Source organism: Bos indicus x Bos taurus, chromosome 18 (genome assembly GCF_003369695.1).
Source record: "Bos indicus x Bos taurus breed Angus x Brahman F1 hybrid chromosome 18, Bos_hybrid_MaternalHap_v2.0, whole genome shotgun sequence".
NCBI classification, from domain to species: domain Eukaryota; kingdom Metazoa; phylum Chordata; class Mammalia; order Artiodactyla; family Bovidae; genus Bos; species Bos indicus x Bos taurus.
Genome location: NC_040093.1, coordinates 15305645 through 15315873, shown reverse-complemented (window position 1 = coordinate 15315873; position 10229 = coordinate 15305645). Strand labels below are relative to the sequence as shown.

Below are 10229 nucleotides of genomic sequence, written 5' to 3'. Positions count from 1 at the left end.
GACTTCACTTTCACTTTTCACTTGCATGCATTGGAGAAGGAAATGGCAACCCACTCCAGTGTTCTTGCCTGGAGAATCCCAGGGATGGTGGAGCCTGGTGGGCTGCCGTCTATGGGGTGGCACAGAGTCAGACACGACTGAAGCGACTTAGCAGCTGCAGCAGCAGCAGCAGAGCATGAGATACAACCAATAAATTGTGGTGGTTGTTGTTTTGCTGTTTAGTCGATAAGTTGTGTCCAGCTCTTTTGCAACTCCACGGACTGTATGTAGCCCACCAGGCTCCTCTGTCCAAGGGATTTTCCAGGCAAGAATACCGGAGCCTGCTCCAGGGGATCTTCCCCACCCAGAAATTGAACCTACATCTCCTGCATTGCCAGGCGGATTCTTCACTGCTGAGCCATCAGGGAAGCCCCTCCAAAAAAAAACCAAACAAACTGTGGTAGATCTATCCAATAGAATTCTGTGTCAGTCAGGATCCCAGCAGATAAGTAAGTCACACACAAGTAAGATAATTGAGCATTTAATAATAGCACTATTTACAAAGTGAGGGGTATCCAATGAGGGATGGTGAAACACCTGTAAACTAGCCACAGAGAGGCTCCATTACACCGTTATCCTTGAATGGTCAAAGGGAGAGAGCAGTCCCCGGAACCCAGTGAAACCTATGGGTACAAAAGAAGGCCAACAGGAGTCACGGCCAAAACAAGTTGCACAACCAAACTCATCAGTGGGGAGGAGGGAAACAAAAGCCTTTCCTAAGGGAAGGACCAGTGGGAGGGAAGAAAATATTTTGAAAATAATACAATCTACCACAGACGAGACTTCCAGCAACTCTCCTACCACCATATGGATAATACCAGACAATAAAAGAGACAAAGAGAGCAGAGAGATTGAGGAAACCAGAGTCCCACTCCAGTGTTCTTGCCTGGAGAACCCCAAGGACAGAGGAACCTGGCAGGCTACTGTCCATGGGGTCGCAAGAGTCGGACACGACTTAGCGACTAAACTACTACTGCTGCTAAAGACATCATCACAATAAAAAAGGCTGAGAGCTGAAGAACTGAGACCTTCAAGCTGTGATGCTGGAGAAGACTTGAGAGTCCTTTGAACAGCAAGGAGATCAAACCAGTCAATCCTAAAGGAAATCAACCCTGAATATTCATTGGAAGGACTGATGCTGAAGCTGAAGCTCCAATACTTGGGCCACCTGATGCAAAGAGTTGACTCATTGGAAAAGACCCTGATGCTGGGAAAGATTGAAGGCAGGAGGAGAAGGGGATGACAGAGGATGAGATGATTGGATGGCATCACTGACTCAATGGACATGAGTTGAGCAAACTCTGGGAGATGGTCAAGGAGAGGGACGCCTCGTGTCCATGGGAGTCCATGCAGTCCATGGGATCACAAAGAGTTAGACATGACTGAGCTGCTGAACAACAACAAAGACATCATTTAAAGCCTGAGTCCAGCATGTCTGTCTGCTCTTGGCCTGCCCCAAAGCTCCTAAAATAGATTCCCATTTCTACCTAAATGAATTTGAATTAGATTTCCATTGCTTACAGCAGTAGAACTACATCTTTGGAAGGAAAGGCTTTGTCAAGCTCTGTTAACACTCTCCCATCAGTCATGAGCACTGACTCAACTCCCATCGGTTGAAAATCTCAACCAATGAACTCTCCCAAAGGAATCAACTGTCTCCACTAAGAGACAGAGACCAATAACATCACAGCTTCCTAACATTTTAATAGGACAATTTGAAAATATACAGAAAAGTTGAAGATTGGTACAGTAAGTCACTGCCTAGGTTCTGTAACTGGCATTAGTAAATGTTAGTTGCTCAGCCATGTCCGACTCTTTGTGACCCCCGTGGACTTTAGCCCACCAGGCTTCTCTGTCCATGGAATTATCCAGGCAAGAATAGTGGAGTGGGTTGCCATTCCCTTCTCCAGGGTATCTCCCCAACCCAGGGATCGATCACCAACTCGATGGACATGAATTTCAGCAAACTCCCGGAAGTAGTAGAGGACAGAAGAGCCTGGTGTGCTGCAGTTCATGGCGGGGCCTGAATTGCTAGTGATAATGTCTGTGGACAAGTCCGGGGTTGGCAGAACTGCTGCTCAGCCTGGACCAGCAGTCTGGACACCGAGGCACTCTGGCTGAGGGATCGTTCTCCTGGAAGCCACTCCTGGCTCCTCAGGCACAGGGCCTGGGAAGCCCTGCAAGGGCCAGAGTGGAGAAGACGGGCAAGGATCAAACCAGGGGAAGATAGAGGTATGTGGAGGAGAGGGCTGCAGGGGGCGTTGGGGAGGAGCAGTGGGCGGGACCCAGGAGGGGCGGGGCAAGAAGAGGCGGGGCAGCCGCTCACCCGTGAAGGGTCCATCTGAGACGAGGCAGGGAGGGGTGGAGTTTGACCTCCGGCCAGAGGGGCTGCGGCTGGATCCCCGTGAGCAGACCTGATGTTACACTTCAATTAAAACACACACATACACTTAAGCGCGCACACACACACACATACATCCTCCCCCCCTCCCCCAACACACACACACGAAGCTACTGATTCTCTGTGAAGAACGGACTTTGTGATGCCAGGGGGTGCTCCCCCACCCTCCACTGCCCTTTACTCCCCTCCCCCCACCCCCAACTCCCCAGGGGCTAGGTCACTCTGGACCTTGCTACTTCCTGTTACTGGCTGCCACAGTTCAGAGGCTATGGAGCTCTGGAAGCAGCTGAGGCAGGCTGGACTGGTGCCCCCGGGGCTGGGCCCACCCCCGCGGGCCCTGAGGGGAGTCCCCCCAGTGGAGAAGGTGGGTCAGACCCTCGCGTCCCCAGGGGCTGGCGCTGGAGGTGCCAGGGAGAGTCTGCTGTGGATCTGGGAGGAGCTGGTGAGTGAGGGGTTCAGAGGAATCAGAGATGGGGGAGTGGGGAGTGGATAAATGAATGGGGATGAATGAAAATAAAAGGTGCCAGAGACTGAAAGACAGAAAGTGAGAGACAGGAATAGAGAAACAGAGGCAGAGACAGATACACATAGGGTGAGATGGAGACAGAGACAGAATGACACCAAGAGTGAGAGACTGTAATAGAGACCGAGAGAGACAGAGAGAGAGAGAGACAAGAGATGGAAAGCAGAGAAGGAGAGCCAAAGACAGGCTTATATTAAATCTGAAAGACAGAGATGCAGAAAGTCAAAGGCAAGGGCAGAGAAATAGAGACAGACAGAAAGACGGGATCTAAAAAGACAGAGAGGGAGACAGCCAAGTAGAGACAGAGAGATGGAGACAGATAACAAGAGAGGGAGACCTAATAAGAGAGATGGAGACTAAGACTCAAGACACAGGGAGCAAACAAGAGAGGTGGAAAAAGCAGGGGACAATGACATGGAGAGACCAAGACAGTGGGAGACAGGACAGAAGCAGGCTGACAGAGTCCAGGGACACAGTGAGGGTTCCGCCCGCATGCTGTGGGCCAGGACTGTTAAAGAAAAAGTAATTGATGACACCTGTTAAAGATGGCAAGGCTGTAGGTATAAAGACCCGCTGTGATGGGATTTTGTAGTAGAGGGGAGATTGGGCTGAACCTTGCATATAGCACGGGCAATTGGGAATTGACAGCCAAGGAGCAGGGTCAGGGGATAGAACATTCCTAAGAGGCTGGGGTGTCCCTGGAGGTCTAGTAGTTAAGCCTCAGAGAGGTTCCAATGCAGGGGATTTGGGTTCTGTCCCTGGTGGGGTAACTAAGATCCCACATGCCAAGTGGCACAGCCAAAAGGGGGGAAAAAAAAGAAAAATTCCTAAGAGGCAACCTCAGGGGTAAGGGGGGAGTCTGGCTAAACTGATCTAGCAGGATTCTTGCTGAAGGCAGGCCAGGGTGATCAGCCATTACCTGGGGGATGGAGGAGGGGGGAGGACGAGGAATCTGATCAGATATGGAAGAGGGTGTTTTTAGTCTCTTAGTCGCGTCCAACTCTTTATGACCCCATGAACTGTAGCCCGCCAGGCTCCTCTGTCTATGGAATTCTCCAGGCAAGAATACTGGAGTGGGTTGCCTTTCCCTTCTCCAGGGAATCTTCCCGACCCAGAAATTGAACCGGGGTCTCCTGCATTGCAAGCAGATTCTTTACCGTCTGAGCCACCAGGAAAGCCCAAAATGTATACAAAGAGGGGGATTCTTGCCAAAACTGGATTTTACTGATACAAAGAAGTATTGATGGGCCCCGGAAAATGTTCAGGATCCTGACTAAAGTTTGGTTAGGCAAAGAATCTGTGTTGGGGCTTGAGCTGGTTTCTAGGCAGAGGCACACTAACCCTTTGCCGTCTGGAGTGGCACACCCATGACTGCCCCTTCCCACCCCAGGGGAACCTCCGCCGAGTGGATGTCCAGCTGCTGGGCCAGCTGTGCAGCCTGGGACTGGAGATGGGGGCACTGCGGGAGGAACTGGTGGCCTTCCTGGAAGAGGAGGCAGAGGAGAACACCGAGGAAGAGGAGGAGGACAGAGAGCTGAAAGGGAAACTGGAGGGGGCCTCCAGTCCAGTCCCTGGCCACCACCGCCCCCCTGACTTTGAGATGACTATCTGAGGCCCTGCCAGTGTGCTTCCAATGGACACGTGAATGATACGCAAACTTATGTAAGAAGCCAGGGGAAGGGAGGGATTTGCAGGTCAAACTGACCTGCACATGTCCAATTTGGTACGGTGATGTGCTCCTTGAGCAAGTGCTTTCTCTGAAAGTGTCTGAGATGAGATTGAGGGGTGGGTCCCTGAATCGTGGGTGTGTTTCTAGATGCTGTGGGAGGTTTGCAGAGAAACTCTTGGTGTCTTTGCAAATATGTGGAGATGTGTACAGGTGGCTATTAAGCACTTGGAGAGTGACTAGCTCTAACTGAGATCTGCTGTAAGTGTAACACACATGCTGAATTTCCAAGCTGGGTTTGATAAAAACAATATTCAGTATTTCAATAATTGTAAAAGTTAATTATATTTTGAAATGATAATATTTGGGGTATGTTGGGATAAATAAAAATATGACTAAAGCTAATTTCACCTGTTTATTTGTAAATTTATTTTACTGTGATAAGACACATAACATAAAAGTTACCCTTTTAACCATTTTTAAAGGGTCGGACACAACTTAGGGACTAAACCACCACCAAAGGGGAGGTCAGAGTGCCTTTCTCTTATCTGTTGTTTTTGTGTTTGTATTTTTTTAAAAATAATATTTATTTATTTATTTTTGGCTGTGCTGGGTCTTCCTTACTGCGTGGGCTTTTCTCTACTGCAGTGAGCAGGGGCTCCTCTCTAGTTGCGGTGTACGGGTTTCTCTTGTTTTGAAGCACGGACTCCCAAGCGTGTGCTTTGGTAGTTTCAGTGTGTGGGCTCAGTAGCTGGCAGTTCCCGGCCTCTGGAGCGCAGGCTGAATAGTTGTGGTGAACGGGCTGAGTGACTCTGCAGCAAGTGGGATCCTCCCAGATCAGGGATCGAACCCGTGTCTCCTGCCTTGGCAGGCAAATTCTTTACCACTGAGCCACTAGGGAAGCCCTGTGTGTGTATTTTTAAATTAAATTAAAAAAATTTTTTTTGGCTGCGCTGGGTCTTTGTTGTTGCACGGGCTTTTTAGTTGCGGAGAGCAGGGCCTGCTCTCTACTCGTGGTGCACGGACTTACTGCGGGGGCTTTTCTTGATGCAGAGCACTGGCGCTAGGGCACACAGGCTTCAGTAGCTGTGGCTCCCGGGCTCTTGAGCACAGGCTGAGTAGCTGTGGCGCACGGGCTTAGTTGCTCCGAGGCACATGGGACCTTTCCAGACCAGGAGTCCGAACCTGTGTCTCCAGCACTGGCAGGTGGATTCTTAACCACTGAGCCACCAGGGAAGCCCCCATTTTAACCATATTTTAAAGTTTACAATTCAGCAGTGTGAAATACATTCACGTGGTGGTGTGAATGTGTTTTCATCTTGCAAAACTGAAAATGTACCTGTTTTACAACTCCTCGTCTGCCCTCTCCCAGCCCCTGGCAACCACCCTTCTGCTTTGAGCCTCTATGAATTTGCCTACTCTACGAACCTCATGTAAATGGGATCACACTGCATTTGTCTTTTCCTGACTGGTTTGTTCATCCATGTTGCAACACATATCAGAGTTTCCTTTCTCTTTGAGGCTGAATAATATTTCATTGTATGAACAACCACATTTTGTTTATTTGTCAGTGGGCACTTGGGTCATTTCTGCCTTTTGGCTATGGTGAACAGCATCGCTCTGAACAAGGGTGTACAAATATCTGTCCAAGTCCCTGCTTTCTTTCTTTTTTAATATATATATATATATTTGGCTGTTCCAAGTCTTAATTGTGGCATGTGAGATTTAGTTCCCTGACCAGGATCGAACCCAGGCTCCCTGCATTGGGCGTGCAGAGCCTTCGTCACTGGACCACGAGGGAAGTCTTCTCTTAAAAATTCTTTTGGGTATATACTCAGAAGTGGGATTGCTGGACTGTGGGTGATTCTGTTTAATTATTTGAGAAGTGCTGTGCTGTTGGCTATACCATTTGCCATTCACACGACCATGACCACGATCCCCATCCCTACGACCAGTGCACAGGGGCTCCAACTTTCTACCTCCGTGCCAACACTTTTTTTTTTAATATTTAATTATTCTTATTGTTATTTTATTATTTTTATTTTTTGGCTGTGCCCCGAGGCTTGTGGTACCTTAGTTCCCAGCCAGGGATAAAACTTATGCCCCCTGAGTTGGAAGTGCAGAGTCTTAACCACTGGACCACCAGAGAAGTCCCTTGCCAACACTTGTTATTTTCTTTCTTTTTTTTCACGATAGCCATCCTAGTAAGTGTAAGGTGGTATCTCATTGTGGTTTTACTTTGCATTTCCCTAATGACTGGGCTTCCCTGGTGGCTCAGTCAGTAAAGAATCTGCCTGCAATGCGGGAGACCTAGGTTCTATCCCAGGAAAAGCTGCTGGAGGAGAGCGTGGCAACCCACTCCAGGATTCTTGCCTGGAGGATCCCATGGACAGAGGAGCCTGACGGGCTGCAGTCCCTAATGATTAATAATGTTGAGCATCTTTTCTTGTGCTAATTCACCCATTTCTTATTTACATTTAAAAATATGACTGCTAGAAAACTTAAAATTACATAAGTGGCTCCCACCGTAATTCTCTTGCGCCGCACTATTTCAGATGTTTGAAAATGGAATGTGGATGTGAGCAGATGAGCCTCAAGGGTTCATCCGTGTTCCCCGACGCGATGCAAATGTGTCACAGCGCCACCTGCAGGAGATGGGCAGGTATCTGCAGATAGCTGCCGAAGAAAAGTAGGGCTGCTTCTGTTAACTCCTGCCTAAGTCCACATTCTTAGAAGAGAGGCGCAGGCAGACAGCTCTCCAATGGGGGCGATTTGGGAAGGAACGCTTACTCTTCAGGAACAGCAAGGGGACTTCCCTGGTGGTCCAGTGGTTAAGAATCTGCCTTGCAACGCAGGGGACTCGAGTTCGATCCTTGGTCCGGGAACTAAGATCCCACATGCCAAGGGGCACCTAAACCCACGCGCTGCAACTACCGAGCCTGCGTGCCACAACTAGAGAGTCTGTGCGCAGCAATGAAAGATCCTGAATGATGCAATGAAGACCCGACACAACCAAACAGAAAACTCAGTAGTAAAAAAAAAAAAAAAAAAAAGAACAGCATGTCCGGTAGCCCCTGATGTCTGGGTGGGAGTTGCTCTGGGCCATGTCCTGGGTCATAGAGGTGACATCTGTGGGGGAGTCACCTTCGTCAAACACTCAGGGAGTTTGGGTGGGTGTGGGCAGCACCCCCTCTTCTGGTACTGTCCTCAATGCCACACTTACTGAGCTACATCCAGCAATGACCAAGTAAGCACCAAGTTTGCCCTTCCGAGTGCTCAGCCCAGCAAGGGGGCACACCTTAACACATAGAAATAGCCAAGATGAGCAGGGCTGGGATGGGGGAGGCACAGACAGAGGGGTCAGGGCCAGGATGGGGGAGCACAGGCTCTCACATCTGCCAACATCTCACTTCTCTGGGAATATCCTCTCTCCCAACTAGAAGGATAGTAACTCTCCTTGCCTTTTCACTTGATGCCAGGCCCTGTATGCCTGCTGTTGTACTGTACTACTGCACTTTTCAAGGCTCTATGCTGTAAGATTAAAAATGTTTTCTTCATTTTTTGTGTTTATTTTCTGTTTGTTAGTTGTGTGGAAAGTATTATAGACCCATTACAGTCCAGTGCTATTTAGCCAATTATGTTAGTTTGGTATCTGGGCAAAATTTGTTGGAATTATGAACAAATTAGACATATAAATATGCTCTTGGAATGGGACTTGTTGCATGTAAGGAATTTTACTGTACTGAAATTGAATCAGTTATTTATTTATTATTACTTTTTGCTGCACTGCATGGCTTGCAGGATCTTAATTCCAGCAGCAGGGATTGAACCTGGGCCCTTGGCAGGGAAAGTGCAGAGTCCTAACCACTGGACTGTCAGGGAATTCCCTGAATCAGTAATTCAAAAACTTCCAACAAACAAAAGTCTACATTTAGAGAAGAGCTAATACCTACCCTTCTGAAACTATTCCCAAAAATTGCAGCGGGAGGAATGCTTCTGAACACATTCCGTGACGCCAGCATCATACTGATACCACAACCAGAAAGAGACATCACACACACAAAAGATAGTTACAGGTCAGTATCACTGATGCACACAGATGCAAAAATCCGCAACAAAATAGTAGCAAACAGAATCCAATGATACATTCAAAGTGTCTTACATCGTGGTCAAGTGAGATTTATCCCAGAGATGCAACGATTTTTCAATATCTGCAAACCAGCAATAAGAATAAAAGCCATATGATCATCTCAAGAGATGCAGAAAAAGCTTTTGACAAAACTTTTCAACCTAATGAAGGTTGTATTGAACTTCCCTGGTGGTACAGTGGATAACAATCTGCCTGCTGAGGCAGGGGACACAGGTTTGGTCCCTGGTTCGAGAAGATTCCACATGTCTCAGGCAAGTAAAGCACGGAAGGCATTAAGGCCACCAGCTTGGGACATAACATTGTTTTCCTTCTCCTTTGGCTCCTATCCAGAGAAATTTCCTTCCGATAATTTGACTTCTGTGAAGGCTGTCTGGCTGTGGTCAGTGAGTGCAGTCTGAGAGCCTGAAATTGTGTTCAGAGGGAGCTGAGGGTCACAGAACAGGACAGGCCAGCAGGAGGTCACGTGTGTGCATCTCCTGGGGGCTGTGAAGGATGTGGCTGATGCATGCTAGCTCAGCTGCCCCTGATATCACCTGTTTTCTTTGGGTTATAATATTGCTTTATTTTGAGACGCTGCAGGGTTTCTGCAGCATTGGGCTTTGTTTGAAAATTCAAAGAATCCTCCAATGGCAAGCTTGACTGTGACAAAAAGTAATCAATGAAAACCCGAGTGCTTGAGATATTCTGAAAGCAAGTCACAGATGTCCCTGGTTTGCATCATCCTCTAGCCCAGGGGTCCCCAAGCTCCGGGTCATATAGACTGATATCTCCTACAGATCAGCAGCAGCATTAGATTAGAAATAAAGTGCACAATAAATGTAATGTGTTTGAATCATCCAGAAACCATCCCCCCAAACTCTGACCCATGGAAAAATTGTTGTTCAGTTTGCTCAGTGGTGTCCGACTCTGCTACCCCATGAACTGCAGCATGCCAGGCTCCCCTGTTTAAAAATAGAAAAACCAGGAGCTGTTTTTCTATTGCTCTAGAGGCATGGCCTTGCTCCTAGGACTCTGCACTTCTGCTTTCTTATTAGGTCCTGCCAGAGGCTCCATAAAGCATCTTTCAAGGAGGTACAAGATACAATAATGTACCCTCCATCTGGAGGGTGGTCCAGCATATGCCTGGAATACTGGAGACCTGAGGGATCAGAGACACAGATAGTGCCTGAGGCCATGAAACTCTCATACTTCATTGTCTTCTTATTTGTTTGTTTTTAAATGTTATTTATTTGGCTGCCTTGGGTCTTAGTTGTGGGATTTGGGATCTAGTTCCTTGCCGCAGGATCGAACCTGGGCCACCTGCATTGGGAGCTCAGAATGTTAACCACTGGCCGACCAAGGAAGTCCCTGTTTGTTTGTTTTTTTTCAAGTTTTATTTTAAAATTTACTTTTGGCTATTCTGGGTCTTTGTTGCTGTGCACGGGCTTTCTAATTGCAGCAAGTGGGGGCT

The 10229-nt window shown here is 48.0% G+C and overlaps 1 protein-coding gene across 1 annotated transcript; it reads left to right on the top strand.

Moving 5' to 3' along the window:
• Nucleotides 1-2693: 2693 nt before the first annotated feature.
• ERICH4 (glutamate rich 4) lies at nucleotides 2694-5034 on the top strand. Its single transcript, XM_027514444.1, has 2 exons — nucleotides 2694-2882; nucleotides 4354-5034. Exons 1-2 carry the CDS (start codon nucleotides 2709-2711, stop codon nucleotides 4573-4575), a joined length of 396 nt encoding a protein of 131 aa, XP_027370245.1. The 5' UTR covers nucleotides 2694-2708; the 3' UTR covers nucleotides 4576-5034.
• Nucleotides 5035-10229: the final 5195 nt, after the last annotated feature.